Below are 18,881 nucleotides of genomic sequence, written 5' to 3'. Positions count from 1 at the left end.
TACCCAGCTCTACTCTTGTGGCCATTTTATGATCAGGAACTACAAATTTAAAATGCGAAAAAAAGAAAATGGCCATTCAATTCAAATGCTATATTGGGATATATAGGTCTTTCTTTTCTTTTTTTTGGGGGGGGGGGTTATGCATCAAAAGTACTAGTAAAAACACTACATATACATATCATACTTAATGATATTTAATTGATTATCTTCTTGACAAGGGAATCTGACGACATTCCTCATTTATTATGCTCACCTTTGCTGGTTTCCCAAATCGATCAGGAGCGTTTCAGCATATTTCTGCCTCTCGCTGACCTCAACGTTGGCAAGTTTCTTCACCTCGCTGCGAACAAAGTACCAAAACTCCTTGACGCCATTGTCCACTCTGCGGCGCAGCTCCTCCTGAGTGGGCCCCGGGCCTGGAAGGGGGTTGAAGGGAGAGAAAAAAATATAGTTCAAAACAAGATGACAACTTCAAATAAGTGACACTTCAAAGTATTTACAAGGGAGTTGAAGTAAATTGGAAGAAGATGCCACGGGGTTGAATGTTTCTTTTTTTTTTTTATGAATGTTTGTGCAATACATTACATGAGCATAAGCAGGCTAATGGATCGAAGGAGGCTTGAGAAAAGAACCATTAAAGTTTTCATTTTGTGTCCCTTAGGTGCTGCTTTGACCTCATTAAGAAGCTCTTGATGGCTGTGTTTTCTGCCTCACAGGTCTGCTTCTCCCCGATTCTCTTCACGTGTTTTTCTCTCACACACGTCTAACAACAGGAAGGAACTCTATACCGCACCCCAGCCAAACAATGTGGACTAACCCACATGGATAACACAGCTGCCCGCTCTGGTTTCTGCGTGGAAACACAACAAAACCAAGGCGAAGGAAAGACAGCCTCCAGCAGGATGAGACGGAAAATCTTTTTTTTTTCTCTTGCTATCTGGCATTCTCTTTTCTCTCTTGCCCTCCTTCGGTGAAAAAAAAAAAAAAAAGAAGCTAGAGGGTATTTTTAGCGTTGGCTTCCCCTGCGGCAAGATGGAAAGGCTGACCCTGCGCTGCCCTTCACGCTCACATGTCCCTCTTTATTTTCTCTCTGTCTGTCTCTTCTCTTCCCTTTCACTCGCATTGTGCCACTGGGCCATCCGCGGCGCTTCCGCTTTATTCACACATTCCACGCTCACCTGACAGCTTCCCTGCACTTTCTGACCACCGCTTAGAGAGGTAAATACACATAACGCACCCACGTTCTGCACGGGTATATTATTTGACTACGCTCTAAAAAAAAGCACCTGACTGTTTGAGCTGTATATAGTCAGAAAGTCAATACATTTTGTTTTATTAAAAAAGGGAACGCAACGTCATCCTGAAGTCATGTTCGATCATTACTTAAAGACACACACATACACACATTTTTTTTTTTTTTTAAATGCTGACATTATAGAATGTGGCACCTTTTCCAAGCGTTAGCCGCTAAGGCTAGCAGTTAGCTGCTAGGCGAGTACCCCATATACTGTAGGCTGGCAGGTCCGTCAAGACTTCTTTTCAAAGGAAGTTTAATAGGCAAAAGTTACTCTACACACTTTGATGCTGACAGCATGACAAGTTTGCAGTTCCTACTAATCCATTTTTAACAAATCAGGATTACTCAAATGTGCTGTTTTAGCCGGCAAAATCTCTCCTGTGGTTCTGACGTCACTTCGTCTCTTAGCACAAAATCCCACTTACGAATGTTTCTCGAGAGGAAAATACAGTTTGCTGTTATGCAAAGTTGAAATTTAGGGGGGTGATTATGAAAAAATCAAAACCAATAGTAATGCGTTATAATTACTAAAGCCAGTATACCACTGAGGGGCGAAATTAGCAAATGTTTTCAGAGTTTGTTCAAGGTTGGAACCTATCGCTAACATTTGCCAACAGTTTTGTTGTTGTTTTCTTGTCACAAAGACAAAATGTTCTTGCGACAAGAAAAAAACATTACGTTTATAGAACTTTAAGCGAACGTTGCAAACTTGAACGAACCCTGACGAGAAAAAAAAAAGGTCTTATTTTTCTTAAACAGTGATGATTTGACAGTACTAAATAATACATATGAACTGTATAAAAAAATAAATATTAAAAAATCTTAAATTTCTGTGAAACCAAGCCTTCTGTCTCTGGTGTTTCTTTGCGTTAGTGCTACTGATGATACCAACAAAAAGAAAATATTTAAATTAGGGGTGTCAGGTGATTAATTTGTTTTTATTGTAATTAATCGCATGACTTTAATAGTTAGCTCACGATTAATTGCAAATGTTACCTGTTCTAAATGTACAATAAAAAAAATATTTTTTCATACTCTTGTTAACATAAGTGAAAAAATGTTGAAATATGATATATATATAATATAAAAATATAATTGAAATATGGGTGCATCTTTTAGACATTGGTACAATAATTCCATAATAATTCATAAAATTGGGTTAACATTAAAAAAATGTGCTCTACTGTAAAAAACGAGTGTGATATTGATTTGTGTTGAGATCATTTTTCTGCCACTAGATGGCATAATTGCATTTGTAAGATATATGTGACAGCTCAGTGTAATTTTCTTTTCATATTAAGAGCTATCTAAACTTTAACATGAAGTAACTTTTTTTTTCTGCACATTTTTAAAATGGTAAAATACAACTTTACCTCATTCTCCACAAACATATGCATTATTATTACTGCAAAATTTTGACGTCCATGTGTCTGCTGTGTTGTGACTGGAATTACCCCAGTACAGGCTTTCCAAGAAAGGGGCGTGTTAAAAAAAATGAGTGACATTAAAGGAACTTTGAATTAACTCAAAATTAACGCACTCATTTTGACACCCCTAATTTAAATATTGAAAACAAATATTTTACTTGGAATAACTTCATTTTGAAATAGGAACATCTGGGAAAATGTGTCACAAAACAAATGGTGTTTGCCTAAGCCTTTCATATTTCGCAGTTGCCAACTCATCAGAGGAAGGGCCTTCGCTGCTTACCATCTCCTGTCAATTTCTGGAAGGTGTGGATCTTCTGTTTGGCTCGGGTTAGCTGGTCCTCCAGCGAGCGAAGTCTGTCCGCAGCCAGGGAGCCAGCCTCTGCCTGACCCTCTGGTATCCTGGTGAATAACAAAGGACATGGAGACATTCTGTACAAGAGGGTGCAGCGCAGCAGCAATACAATATTTCTTCAGCGGGAACAATGAAACGGTTTTACACCCGGAATGACAAACAATAAAGATAAAGACAGAAGCGTTATAATTAAAATTAACCACACATAGTGTAGCACTAAATTCAATGATTACTTTCATTGTCACCAGAGTTGTAGGTTATTTCTTGACTGTTCAATTTGGGCATTTGTCAGCACGCGCCCAAACTGTAAAGGTTAATGGGTCCCACAGTCTTATTTTTTTATTTCTACCAAAACAAAACAAATAATGACATTACTAGAGAGGTTTTGATTTCATTTCCCTTTGCTCCCTCAGCCAAGGAGGTGTTGTTATTCCTAGCAATGTCATCATATCTGACTCTCTTCACCTTGAATTCAGGAGCAAACTCAACTCCGCGTAACTTAAGGAAGTGTTCCTTTAGTTTTGCTTGATAGCTAGTTGTGCTGGACTAGAATTGCTCAACTTCACATTTATAGCGCACTTTATAACAACCACTGCTGTTTTCTTAAGATGGAAACCAGGGGCAGCAGATACAATGAAAACAATAGAGGCCCCAGAATTAAGCCCTGTGGAACACCATACATTCTATTATACATCTGAATTCATACTGCACCTATTCATCCGACCACTTTCGATATCTATGAATTACAAAATTAAGTCGGCCGACAATTACTATTCATCGACAGGGGAGCGGCAAAAAAACAAACAAACTGGCAGTCTGCCAGGCCTATAAAGCAGTGGGGGAAACCCTGCAGTTGCAGCCCTTTCAAGATAAAACAAGCCACCAGGCTCTCGCCAAAGACGTCACCACATTTATTTGAAATGACAAAACCAGCAGAATCCGGTCAGGGGATTTGGTTACTTGATAGTCCATCAAATAAAAAGTTACTGGACTTGCATGTATCTGTCAGACGCCGCATTTCAAAGGACAAAATAAATCTGACAACAAAATGAGAAGACTTTGTTTTATTTTGGAGCTGATGCATTCAAAGGACAACTCCAAACAAAAATAAATAATGACCAAAACACTGAATCCACAAACGCGGGCGCACAAAATGATTTTCTTCTGAAAAGCACCATGGGGGGTTGAAACTGGGAGAGACGGAATAAAAAAAAAAAACTACGCTGCCTGAAAATGACAATGCCAACTCTTTTGGGACTGTACAAACAAAGCAATTTACCGCAACAAGTAAATGATGTGGTCACAAATTCTACTCTGAACCACCATTCAAGTACTGTAACAATAATACATCAATATACTGTATTGCATGTGAAATGAGTTGCCTTATACATACATTTTTTTTAGAACTGAGGAAACACAAAACATGCAGGGTTTAAACAAAAAGCAGTTTACTGGTAAAGCGTACCACGACGAAAGGGTGCTAGCGAGCCGACTGGCATGGTCCCAAATTGTACTTTGAACCACCATGGCGGTAACCTTGACCACAATACATCAAACATGCTCTGCTCGTGTGTATTGCATTTGGAATGTATTGCCTACCCCCCCCCCCCCCTTCAGAACAGTGATAACAAAAACTGCAGGGACTGACGTAACAGCCCAAATATTAAATCCCCGCTGACTTCTTTTTAAGGCTTGGACGGGGATGACGACAAAGAAACGTTTATCCGGTTCAATGCAATAGCATGAAAGGGGAGCTCCCATTCATAAACATGCCTGAGAAAGAGGCGCAGTAAACTGAGGAGGGTTGGAAGCAGCGGTGTTACCGGAGCCTTCTTTGGCTAATAGATGATTGACAAATAGTGATGTGACACACACAAAATGACGTGATGGATACCATTGGCTCATTATTTTTTAATGTGACGAGTGGTTGCTAAGGCTGTTCTGGAAATGTCAAATTGTGTATCATTGACCACTCAATTGTGCCTGTGAAAAACTCTAAATGCTAAGTAGGGAGTGTTTGAAAACATTACCTGGACTGGCAATGAGGAAAAATATAACACCGTAAAATACGTGTATAACACGCATCACGTATAATACCCCAAGATATCTTGACATAAAGAACATACGGAGTAACACATCTCCAGTGATTTGTAGCTTTTATTATTACCAGCAGAAAGACGTTATTCCCATACAGCCTGGTTCACCAATTCCGGTCGTTGAGGTCCGGAGTCCTGCAGGTTTTAGATGTTTCCGCCCACTAGTGCACCTGACGCATATACTCAGTTCATCAGCATGCTTGATAACGATCCTGATCTTTAGTATCAGGTGTGTTGGTAGGCGGAAACATCTAAAACCTGCAGGACTCCGGATCTCGAGGACCATAATTGGTGAACCCTGCCATACAGTATTTCACACACACCGTCAAATCCTGTGTATAACACGCACCGTGTATCTTACCCCAAAATATCTTGACATAAGGAACTACGGATGCACGATTAACCGGTACTAATTTGGTATCGGGGTACCGCTTCATACTATACTGCATTTTGTATGGTACCGGTACTTGCAGCACTGCCGCCCACCAATTGACCTTACCTTCTTTTTTTTTATGTGCGTGTGCATGTGAGTGTGTACTCATGAATTCACCTAAAACCTATTAAAAATCCCATACCGTTCACCTAAACCGAATACTTCAGAATCCAGCTAGAGTCGTGAGGTTCTCAGGAGACCCGAGGAAGGATCAAAGAAAAGAAAGGAAAGTGAAAACACCTAGCGGGTTACCAACCAGAATCTTTCACCAACACCCGAAACATCTAAATTCCAATAGACCTTACCGAGGCTCGTAACAAGTCCGAAGAGTTAGCATATAGCAAACAAGTAGCAGCCTATCGCAGCGGCGTGGGTCGCATTCCCCGCCCGGGAAACAGTGTGTGCGTGCGTGCGTGTTTGAGTGGGTGGGGGGGGAAACAAAACAAGTAGCAGTGTGGTTTGACCCACGCGTACGCAGCAAGAGAAGAAAGAGCCCATGAAGCAGGAATTAGCATATTGCAAATAAAAGTGTATTTCACTCACACGTGCGGCGGGAGACAAAAAGATGGAGACCATGAAACGAATGATAGCTGAGATCATGATAGCATCAGAAATATGTTCTTGAACAAATGAAAATCAATTGGTGTGCATTCACCATTTACTGGCCTGACATGCAAATTACAGTCTTTTCAGATTTAACTGCTGCTGTTTTTACTAGATTGTTCTGTTCTATTCCAAACGCACCCCTCGTGGACTGTAACCATTTGTTAACAGCCACAGTGGAAACCCTGCCCCCTCATATTCCACACCGTATGCTACATTAGCGTTGTCCAAGATCATTTTTTCCTGATTTGTGTGGCACTGAAATATTCAACTTTCAAATAGGTTCTGTCGCTTAATGACATACTGCAGTTCAGACCAACTACGGAAGGACAAATGAGCGGCTTTAGTACTCTCAAAACAGCCAGAAAAAAAATTAACTTCCTGACATCCCTCTACAAGAAACTATTAGAAAAATGGAATGTGTCAAAATACACTGGGGCATTGGTGAAGCGCTGCAAAGGCCATGTTAATGAGTCATCAAGGCATGCAAACTCAATTTGCTCCCTGAGTGACGAACATCATTCGCCGGCAGGCATGAAAAAAACGAGACTTTAAAGTTGTAACTTCGCTTCTTCCGAGCCATGAAAGCAACTTTGAAAAAAGGGAGGACATGTATCTCCTATATTATGCGATTCAATGTTAAGAGTCACAGTAAAAAAAAAAAAAAAAATATATATATATATATATATATATATATGTATATATTTTTCGCTCCCCTCTGTGTCCATCTGAGTGCCATACATTTGTTGAAATATGAGCACGCTGCATTTCCCGTCCATCTCCTACGCGACCTCTCAAGGAACACACCCTAACTGCATTACGCACACTCAACAAAGTTGGCCTACATTCAGTGTGACATAACTTCCCATGGGTTTTAAGTCCGGCTAAAACTGTAACAAAGCAACGCGACCAAGGTCGAAGGAAGTAGGCCACCGCAGCGCGCGGCAATGAAAAGAGACAAGGTGCGGAGGTTCGCCGGCGCGTTCCAAATAGACTGCGAGCATCCTACGAAAATACGCAGCAGCAGTTTAACACACAAACAGACATAGGGTGGAAGAAACACCCGGCTCAAATTATCCCAGATGGCATCTCTAGAGAAGCTGGAAACATCTGCTATGGCGCGCTGGTACCCGTCTCATGTGGAGCTCAGAGCTAGACAGAGGACTTAGATTACTGGGACAGATGATTGCATTGTTAAAATCCATCCATCCATTTCGGGTCATAGAGGGGCCACAACCTACCGTAGCGCGGATGGTGATGGCAAATTGGGGAATCGATGGGAATCGGCAGTTTAATTCACTGTCAAATGAACACTTTGTGCCCATCTGGACAGCCAAGCATGCGCGCCGACAAAGAGTGGTTGACAAGCCACATGCTTTGAAAAGGAATTACAGGCGTCCTTGGTTTACCACTGCATTCGAGAGGAATGAAATATGCTCACCGGCATATGAATACATCACAAATCAGTTATACTGGTACAATACGTCTTCTTCCTTTGCTGTATCCAAAATGTGACCGCCAAAATCAGAAGCTATAATCCCAAAGAAATGGATTCGGAATGGTGCATTCCTGATTTGCATGCTAGCATGCTTTACGACTAGATCTGATCGAAGGCCTTCTTAACAGAACACACAGGCCACAAAATAGACACAGTGTGTTGGCCTTTGTTGTTCACATTTTGAGGCTGCATACATTTATATCTGGTTGGCACATCATGTTATGCTAGACTAGCTCATGGTATCGTTAGCTACTAGCACAGGTCAAATACTATAATGACTGAAATGTGCATATCCTTTTTTTTAAATACTTTTCGTTGTAATACTCAACCACAGGAACATAGAACTTAGTTGTTTTTTATTAAAGCCAATACAGTACATTGAGCTTCCCTAAAACAAAGGAAAGGAAGTTCTGAACTTCCTAAAAAGCACTTTGGCTGTAATTATGTATAACTGGTTGTTTGTCTCTGTGTGCCCTGGATTGGCTGGCAACCAGTTCTGGGTGCACCCCGCCTACTGCCCAAAGGCAGCTGGGATGGGCTCCAGCACCCCCACGACCCTTGCGAGGAACAACTGGTTAAGAAAATGGATGGATGGATAACCTGCCACTTAGTTTAGGTGTTCACCACTTAACCAATAGAGGGCAGTCATGCACTAAAGATGGCCAGAGGAAGACAGAACACAAAGTTATTGACCTCATGTAGCTAACAGCTAACAGCCTTGTTTACTCGTGGAATGATGTTGAAGCATTTTCTATAAGTGACTTTAAGACTCTATTACATGTGTAATGTAGATACAATGTATGTATGTTTACTTTAAGTGGTAATTGCTAGCGCGCTAATGCTAATCGAGATTGCTAACCATTTAGCGTAGGCTAATTTTGTTGGTGTTCAATAATGCATATAGATGATAATAAATTATGAGTACTTATTTCCATTCAATTCAACTTGTGGCCAACATTAGTGGATAAACATACATATAAATAATATATAATACAATATAAATAAATAAATATATAAATAAATAAATAAATATATATATATATATATATATATATATATATATATATATATATATATATTAATCAACCCATTGAAAAGTCCCTGATCATGGTCTAGTTCAGTCTTTCCCAGTCCTGGTCCTGGAGGACCATAGTCCTACAGGTTTTAGATGTTTCCATCCTCCAACACACCTGATTCGAAAGATCAGGATGAGTTATCAGGCTTCTGTAGAGCTTGCTTCAGTCTTTCCCAGTCCTGGTCCTCGAGGACCATAGTCCTACAGGTTTTAGATGTTTCCATCCTCCAACACACCTGATTCGAAAGATCAGGATGAGTTATCAGGCTTCTGTAGAGCTTGCTGATGACCAATTATATGAATCAGGTCTGTTGAAGGACGGAAACATCTAAAACCTGCTGGAAAACGGCCCTCAGGGACCAGGATTGGGGAAAACTGCTGTATAGTGTGAATCTGTAAAACCGCTAATGCTCAAGATAAAGCAGCAGGGGGCGTCCGGGACGCAAAATCCCTTTTTGCGCCTTGCAAGTACTTTCCATGTTGTCCTCGACTCTTTTAAAGTGTTATGATCTTTTGGCCAGATCGTCCATCACTTGTCCTCACAGCATCCATCAGGTAGCATCCGCCGCATCACCTCTGCCCGCCCTCCATCCCTTCGCTGGCATGCCTGGGGATCAATCAGGATACTCATCGCTCAACCCAGCTGTCACTGTCACCCTTCGGTCTCGCCGATGTCTCACCGCCGGGCGCGGCTAGTGTCACCGCGTCCGCTCGAGCCGCGGCTCAGTGTCTGAGGTGACTGGCAGCTGCGGAGAGGGCGGAGCCTTACGGATTGAGAGCTTTGACCCCCTGCTCACCTCTCATTAATGCTACCGGCTCATTGGGAGGTTGGCGCTGTGCCTCGCGCTCGCTAATGGCTTGAATAACCAAAGGCCAAAGAGGTGATACTAATTTGAAGCATTGAACGATTAATTGAATTGTCCTTTCCTTTTTTGAAATGATGGAGAGTCTTATAGAAAACAATATGATGCATTAGTGGCGTAGGAATTAATTGACCAGGTTAAATAAACGAAGAGTCTTGAGGCTTTTTGCAATATTGCACAAATTAATACCGTGTGATGTGTAAATCAATAATCCACACAAACAAATGAGCTCAAGTAAAAAGGATCCCTTTAAGTATTTTATGCGTAACACGAAATAAGTTCAAACCCAAGTCGATCCGTAACTCATTCTCTACGCAGCGGATTTCTGGTCACAATAACTCCACACAAAAGTACAAGCCCACTCCATTAATGTAAGTTTTACGGATCTGAATTTCAATGAGAGAACTGAGCATGGCATGAAAACCATCGAGAAAGGTTTTTAATATCTGAAGTCAGCGGGATGCTTTTCAAAAAGAGTGTCTCACTTTGTTGACACTGACACATTCATGTTCCCGGTCCAAACCCGGAGGACATCGCAGGCAGTGAACTGGGTTAGACGTGGGCTGAGCTAGTCCATCAGGAAGCTAGTGAGTTGTTACCAAGTCAGTGGGTCTGTGACAAAGGTCTGCGGGCGGCAGTCTGGCCGGGTGCCATGCCTCCGTCAGCAGTTTGCTGGTGAAGCGATGCAGATGAGGAGGAAGAGGAGGGGAGGGTGCTGCGAGGAGGAGGGGAGGGTGCTGCGAGGCGGTGGTTCGGGATGATGGGAAGTGCAATAATGCTCGCTCTGCGTCTATTAGGACAGTAATTTAAGGATAATGGGCGCTCCTGGATGAGGTGCTGGATGAGTTCTAGACAGGCTTTCTATAGCTTGTCGTGCACATACAGAAAGTAACCGGGTCTTTTTTCTTCTTTTTTTTGCATTTTCCCTCCCATGCAATGAGAGTAAGCAAAGGTTTGATTCTTTGATGTCTCTGATTGGTCATCCTGAGTGAGTAATTATCCCTGCAGTGTTCAAGATCTATTCCTGTTCAGATGCATGGTTTTTGTGATATAAAAAAAAAGAGACCAGATAAATAATTTGAAAATTGTGTTTGAAACTGCCAGACCCCAAATCATGATGATCATGCCCATCAAACCCAATCATTGTGTATGTGGCGAGGGGCAGGAACCACGGAATGGAGCGTTAGGGAGCGGCACGGCAAACGGACTCCTGCCACTGTGGCAAGGGGCCTCCGATTGGAAAACGATCTATTTGAGATTGCTGGCGTTGTGACCTCCAATTGGAGAGGAGATGACAGAATGACTTAGTGTTATTTATTTATTCTTTCTTTAAAATGAGTAAAGTCAAAGCTTTCTTTTGCTACAATGAACGATAAACCTTGTCGACGTGTGGTCGAACCAGCGGCAAAATAGCCATTTTTACTTCATGGTAGTCTGCTATGTCAGCACTTCAAAATATGGGCACACTGGAAACCGATAATTTTGCGTTGCCGTGCAACTCTATCACAATAACACGAGTGCAGTGTGAAAAGGGCTTAAGTATAGTGTTCTGTTGGTAATTGGTAAAAGCGGTGTTGTTTGCACCCAATATACCTCTTAGGACAGTGGTTCTTAATCTGGGTTCGATCGAACTCCAGGGGTTCGTTGAGTCAGTCTCAGGGGTTCGGCACAGGTTAAGACACACATGATTTGGGATGGCCCCCCTTGGCCATCATTGGCTGCAGGTGATCGCGCTACATTGCTTGGCCTATCGGTGCTTCGAGGAATTTGATGCACTCAGTAGACGATTTGTGATTGTTGTAGTGATTTCTTTATTATTGTATCACCTTCGTACTATGTCGAGCAAAAACAGAAAGTGGTCGGACGAATTTGAATGTTGATGTTCCACAGGGTTCTATTCCGGGGCCTCTGCTGTTTTCATTGTATCTGCTGTCCCTAGGTTCCATCTTAAGAAAACAGCGGTGGTTGTTTTAAAGTGCTCTATAAATATTTGCTTGGGCGATAACAAGAGTCCGGATGCTGCAGTATTGTAGTCCATGGCCTTCACTAGACTAAAATGTGTCTCTCCACAAGTAAAACACAGGAGAACCTCTTTCTCCTCTGATATGGAGAGAACGAGAAAAACTGACTGCCCTAACTCAGAGCCAAGTAAAGGGGAGCTGAGCCAAGCTCAGTGGATACTGAGCTGAGGGAAAAACAGCATTTGAGACTAAGAATATAAGGCAAACAGACTCGTGAAGCTTAAGGTGGTTGTCTGTGATTTGGGACGGCTTTGCTGCGTACTGCAACAGAACTTTCAAGGGGCTGAGGAGCCCCAGTTAGAAATCGCGAGAATCTTAATAAGCAACAAGCATACAGTGTGTCAGAGACCCATCTGGACCCCAGTTGACTCAAAGCCGCTCTTGTTTTTACTTTTTCTAACGCCATGAACCCAACCTTTGTTGCTGGGCCAATTTTGAATAATTACAAAAAGCAATAGATTCAATCAGGGACCATGTGTGGATTTTACTGTTTGGGAACACTGATGAGAGCCTCACATCAAAGTGAATGTGAATATCACAGAGAAGCGGCAATGGCAACATCTGAAGCGACGGCTCCCTGTGAAGGCGGCACACATCAAGATACACGGATGCGCGCTCATAGAAGCGTTACCCCCCAACACGGACCTATTGTTAACGCACTAAAAAGAAACACTGTCAGCATGCAGGAGTAGGAGGGAGAACCATCTGTCTCTCCATTACGCAGATTCTGAATGTGAGAAAGATGCTGCGTGGTTAATGGGCTTAAACAACAACGCTGTTGTCTGCCAACGTATAATAAAGCTACAATAAAATTTGCTGAGGAGTGTGACCATCCGTCTCTGTTTGTCACAGAGGATTTGCACCGCCACTGATTGGCGTTTTGATGAAACTTTGCCGCGACGTTCGCTTATGGGGCTGCTTGCCTCGCAAAATATACTGATGCAATCAGAGGTGGATCGAATTTAGGGAAATAAAGAAAAATCATCATTACATCGCTGCGTATGGGAATTTGTAAAATGACTGATTAGGCCACCAGGGGCCTGGAGTGTATTTTTTAATTGAATTGCTGGACCCAAGGAAATGAATGAAAATGTTATCTTGAGAAATAAACAGTTGGCAAGCAAGGAAATACTTTTGAGATTGCAATGTTTTGTGCGAAGTTCAGCCTAACGGAAAATAATGGACTTGATTAAGTGCAAATTCAAATACTACGGCTGTGGCTTTTTCCCACAATCTGTGGTTAATTGGTTATTGACTGAATGCTCATTAGCTACTGTTTGTCATTTTAGTCAACTGATAATTAACAATGCAACAATATTGAAGGTCGATATAAAGTTCTCACTGAGTTTAAATTCTAAAAAGCAGTGATTTCTCTTTTTAATCTAAAACCTGCATCGATCATTTAATTGTCTTTACTATTTAGCATAGTTAAGGGTTAAGGTTAGGGTTAGCGGTGGAGCTAATCCCAGTGTTTTTTGGCGCATTTACACCGACAGTGGGGAAAACACCTACAGGTGTCAAACTCTGGTCCCTTGAGGGCCGGAGTCCTGCATGTTTTAAATCAGGGGTCACCAAGTCTGGTCCTCGAGCCCCATATCCTGTATGTTTTAGGTGTTTCTCTCCTCCCACCGACCTGGTTCAACTGACCAGGATTGTGGTCCTCAAGGACCCCCCATCCTACATATGTTTCAGATATTTCCCTCCTCCGACACACATGATTAATATGATCAGGACTGTGTTCCTTGAGGGCACCAATCCTACATGTTTTAGATGTTTCCCTCCACCAACACACCTGAATCAAATGATCAGGATCGTGCCCCCCCCATCCTGTATGTTTTAGATGTATCCCTCCACCAACACACCTGACTCAAATGATCAACTTGGCAAGATCTGCAGTGAGTGTAACAATGATCCTGATCATTTGAATCATGCGTGTTGAAAGAGAGAAACATTTAAAACATTCAAGATAGAGGCCCTCAAGGACAGAGTTGGTGACCCCTCTTTTAGAAGTTTACCTCCTCCAAAACACCTGATTCAGATTATCAGCAATCTCTGCAGGAGCCTGTTAATGATCTTGATCGTTTGAATCAGGTGTGCTGGAGGAGTTAAGTATCTAAAACATGCAGTATAGGGGACCTTGAGGACCAGAGTAGGTGACCCTTGTTTGAGATGTTTCACCTCTTCCAACACACCTGATTCAAACGATCAGCTCATCGGGAAGCTCTGCAGGAGCCTGATAATGATCCTGATCATCAGTCCTGATCACATTCAGCCCTCGAGGATTGCAGTTTGACACCTGCGCCCGAGACTGATCACCAGTCAGTCAGACATTTATACTCGCTATATTATTTACACTCGGAAGCAAAAGGTTTGTGATCAGAAAGCAAACGTAAACTTTCAGCAAATCCATTTCATGTTCCCTTACCTGAGCGATTCAGCCATACGCCGCAGGTCTTCATTCTGCTGCTTGAGCCGCTCCAACTTTGCCAGGATCTTGGAAAGCTCTCGGCTAGAGCGCTCCGGGTGCTCGCTGTCCCTCACCAAATGGCCACCGATGTAGAAGAGTAGCGTCCCCCAGGCTAATAGCACCAGGGTGATCCAACGCCATGAACCCGCCCAAGGCCGCATGTTGTGACCACGCCCGCCTGAAATTGCCTCCTGATGTGCTCGTACCCCAAACGACCCACCGGGCTTGCCTGATGGTCCACTAGTGTCCTGTCACCACATGTGATGCAGTGCCGACTTTAGCACTGGCATCTTTGGACGGATGGTAGGCGGGAGGAACTACTTCTAGGACCGCAGAGTCTATAAATCAGTTTGGGGTGCTCTCCAGCTGTTAGCCAGCTTTCCCTCCTTTAGCTACAGCATGGTGAGCATGCCCTGATGTCTGCCTGACTGACGTCCTCTCCACCCAGCTCAGTGTCGGCCAACCTTGCCCCGACGGTCTCACCAACTTCTTCAAGTCCCTTCGGAATCTTTTTTTGAAGGTATGCCCTGCAGAAAAACACAAAGACAAGAATGTAGGGTCAGTTAGTTGAATTTGTTCAGTGTTAGAAAATAAGGTCAAACTAAGACCATCGAAGAGATGCAAGGGATACATGACCAGTCCCTAATGGTCAGGTGTGTCAAATCCAGGTCCAGAAAGCAAAAAAACCCTACCCCAGGAATGCATCGTTTTAATACTCAGATCTTGTCTGCTTGTGCTTACCACAAGAAAAGCGGATTCTCAAGTTGTTTGTTTCTTCTGGTCCTCAACCACAACCCACTTCCAACATTCACACACTTCTTCTTGACGTTGGATCTTTTTGGGGAGCATGCTAAATCAAACCAACATCGTGCAGATGTTTGGCACCCGATGTCATCCCTGCAGCCATGACTGAATGTAATACCGTCAAGGTGATACGGCGAGCTCAACAGAACAGAGGGAATAGGGAAAAAATCCCTCGATCATCATTTTCCTTCATCCCCGAGCAGCAGGGGGGAGACGGCGATGGACGCATGCCGCGTTTATGAAGCAACCTTCCCTGTCATCTTCACTGACAAAGCCTTGCCAAGGCGACCGGGTGCCATCGCGTGATGAGATAAAGACTGGCAGATATGTGCGCACTTGTGCTCCAGTGTGCATACCATCATCCCACAGCGTGCACACCGCAGCAATCTGGAATAATACAGAACATCTTTGACTTTCACTGAGAAGCGGCGGTGTTGATTGACAACATCGCCGAGTCTCTTGCGCATCTGTCTGCGAGAGTTCAACACGGAGGAAAGCGCTCCTGACGGGATTCGCCTGGCAGCGGGGAAGTAGGCTGACAGTAGCCCGTCAAGTTTGCCGTAGCAACATAATTGTTATGTGGAGAAAAAAAAAGAAAAAAGAGAGAGCAATGATGACATGTCAAATCGGTAAAATTACTGAATGAACAATACTGAGCTCTCTCCAAAAAAATAAAAAAAATAAAAAATAATTGTTATGTGGAATATACTGGATAGTAGTGGCGCGTGATCTGTACCAACATCAACACAAGGCCATCCCGAAATCATATTCAATCGCTAATTGCAGATGCTAAGAAACTGCTAGTTAATTGCGCCGTCATTGTACAATATGGCATGACACTTTGGCGTTAGCGGCTAGGAGCTAGCTGCTAGTAGTGAGTGCCTGCCTGGCTACTATTAATTGCAGATGCTAAGAAACTGCTAGTTAATTGCGCCGTCATTGTACGATATGGCATGACACTTTGGCGTTAGCGGCTAGGAGCTAGCTGCTAGTAGTGAGTGCCTACCTGGCTACTATTAATTGCAGATGCTAAGAAACTGCTAGTTCATTGCGCCGTCATTGTACGATATGGCATGACACTTTGGCGTTAGCGGCTAGGAGCTAGCTGCTAGTAGTGAGTGCCTACCTGGCTACTATTAATTGCAGATGCTAAGAAACTGCTAGTTAATTGCGCCGTCATTGTACGATATGGCATGACACTTTGGCGTTAGCGGCTAGGAGCTAGCTGCTAGTAGTGAGTGCCTACCTGGCTACTATTAATTGCAGATGCTAAGAAACTGCTAGTTCATTGCGCCGTCATTGTACGATATGGCATGACACTTTGGCATTAGCGGCTAGGAGCTAGCTGCTAGTAGTGAGTGCCTACCTGGCTACTATTAATTGCAGATGCTTAGAAACTGCTAGTTCATTGCGCCGTCATTGTACGATATGGCATGACACTTTGGCGTTAGCGGCTAGGAGCTAGCTGCTAGTAGTGAGTGCCTACCTGGCTACTATTAATTGCAGATGCTAAGAAACTGCTACTTCATTGCGCCGTCATTGTACGATATGGCATGACACTTTGGCGTTAGCGGCTAGGAGCTAGCTGCTAGTAGTGAGTGCCTACCTGGCTACTATTAATTGCAGATGCTAAGAAACTGCTAGTTAATTGCGCCGTCATTGTACGATATGGCATGACACTTTGGCGTTAGCGGCTAGGAGCTAGCTGCTAGTAGTGAGTGCCTACCTGGCTACAATTAATTGCAGATGCTAAGAAACTGCTAGTTAATTGCGCCGTCATTGTACGATACGGCATGACACTTTGGCGTTAGCGGCTAGGAGCTAGCTGCTAGTAGTGAGTGCCTGCCTGGCTACTATTAATTGCAGATGCTTAGAAACTGCTAGTTAATTGCGCCGTCATTGTACGATACGGCATGACACTTTGGCGTTAGCGGCTAGGAGCTAGCTGCTAGTAGTGAGTGCCTACCTGGCTACTATTAATTGCAGATGCTAAGAAACTGCTAGTTCATTGCGCCGTCATTGTACGATATGGCATGACACTTTGGCGTTAGCGGCTAGGAGCTAGCTGCTAGTAGTGAGTGCCTACCTGGCTACTATTAATTGCAGATGCTAAGAAACTGCTAGTTAATTGCGCCGTCATTGTACGATATGGCATGACACTTTGGCGTTAGCGGCTAGGAGCTAGCTGCTAGTAGTGAGTGCCTACCTGGCTACAATTAATTGCAGATGCTAAGAAACTGCTAGTTAATTGCGCCGTCATTGTACGATACGGCATGACACTTTGGCGTTAGCGGCTAGGAGCTAGCTGCTAGTAGTGAGTGCCTGCCTGGCTACTATTAATTGCAGATGCTTAGAAACTGCTAGTTAATTGCGCCGTCATTGTACGATACGGCATGACACTTTGGCGTTAGCGGCTAGGAGCTAGCTGCTAGTAGTGAGTGCCTACCTGGCTACTATTAATTGCAGATGCTAAGAAACTGCTAGTTCATTGCGCCGTCATTGTGCAATATGGCATGACACTTTGGCGTTAGCGGCTAGGAGCTAGCTGCTAGTAGTGAGTGCCTGCCTGGCTACTATTAATTGCAGATGCTTAGAAACTGCTAGTTCATTGCGCCGTCATTGTACGATATGACATGACACTTTGGCGTTAGCGGCTAGGAGCTAGCTGCTAGTAGTGAGTGCCTACTGAAGGAATAATTGCAAGATGAGATTCTGGTGGAGAGGGTTCTTGCAAGGTTGGTTTATTACAGAGATCTCTGGTCACACAGTTAGACATCACCCAAGCAGTGTCATCCAACGTGTGTGTCTTCTTTTGCCCACACAGCCTCTTTATTTTTTTTGTTTGCATTTTCCCAGTAAACTAGATCATCCTTGAACTTTTGACAACCGGATTTCTAATGAACAGCAACTAGACTTCTTAGATAAACATAGAAACATTTTAACTTTCTCATTTCTGGGAAAACAGTACAAAAGATAGCAAAAATGTCAAAAGCATTACTCACACAGGTTATATCAGGTCAACATAATTACACCTTCATCAACACATCTATAATGAAATGTAAAACAGGTAAAAAGTAAAATAAACCAATAAAAATGTTAATAATGTCAACACTACCTGGCTACTATTAATTGCAGATGCTTAGAAACTGCTAGTTAATTGCGCCGTCATTGTACGATATGGCATGACACTTTGGCGTTAGCGGCTAAGAGCTAGCTGCTAGTAGTGAGTGCCTGCCTGGCTACTATTAATTGCAGATGCTTAGAAACTGCTAGTTAATTGCGCCGTCATTGTACCATACGGCATGACACTTTGGCGTTAGCGGCTAGGAGCTAGCTGCTAGTAGTGAGTGCCTACCTGGCTACTATTAATTAAAGTAGACAGCTTTGTCTTTGCTTTCTTTTTTTTTTTTTACTTCTTTTACAATTCAGTTTTTTGTGTGTGGTGAACCAAACTGTATGTACTTCTTTGTGGCTAAAATGTTTGTGAGGACTTTCAGCTATGTAGGTCATGTTATTTGAGGAAGACTTAAATCAAGAGTAACAGGACTTGTTTGTGTTGAGGTGTTCCAAGAGAAATTTTGAGTTTTGAGAAATGTTTGGGGGTGGGGGAAATGTACCCTGTCAACATATTCTCTTTCATTCGTCTACTGTTGCTGTCGCTTCACAGAAATCGGAACAGTTGTTCATGAATACGCTGCTGTTGTGACTGACCTCGGCTGACACAAGTGCCGCTGCTCTTATAATGTGCGGGACTCGGATGTGCTGAGCCGGGTTTTTATTATGGAAAATAAGAGCTGCGAGAGGGCCGCACTCCAGCAGCTAATACACGGCTGGGACTTAACAAAAAGGAAGGATTTTCTCTGTGTTTGAAAGCCATAATGAGGTTTATGTTCAGAACACTAAAACCGCTAAATATAAAACCACTGTGAGGCACACAACCAC

General features: G+C 43.1%; 1 protein-coding gene across 1 annotated transcript in view; it reads right to left on the bottom strand.

Annotated features, from left to right (window-relative positions):
• The window catches only part of fut8b (fucosyltransferase 8b (alpha (1,6) fucosyltransferase)), a 127,654-nt gene that overhangs the window by 42,460 nt on the left and 66,313 nt on the right, over positions 1-18,881 (bottom strand). The window contains exons 2-4 of the mRNA XM_077553350.1: positions 14,094-14,662; positions 3,008-3,126; positions 254-416 (exon numbers count right to left, since the gene is read on the bottom strand). Of these exons, the coding sequence (XP_077409476.1) occupies positions 254-416; positions 3,008-3,126; positions 14,094-14,296 (485 nt within the window). The 5' untranslated portion in view covers positions 14,297-14,662. The remainder of the gene's footprint in view (positions 1-253; positions 417-3,007; positions 3,127-14,093; positions 14,663-18,881) is intronic.

Source organism: Vanacampus margaritifer, chromosome 19 (assembly GCF_051991255.1).
Source record: "Vanacampus margaritifer isolate UIUO_Vmar chromosome 19, RoL_Vmar_1.0, whole genome shotgun sequence".
NCBI classification, from domain to species: domain Eukaryota; kingdom Metazoa; phylum Chordata; class Actinopteri; order Syngnathiformes; family Syngnathidae; genus Vanacampus; species Vanacampus margaritifer.
This window is presented reverse-complemented; position numbering and strand designations above follow the sequence as displayed.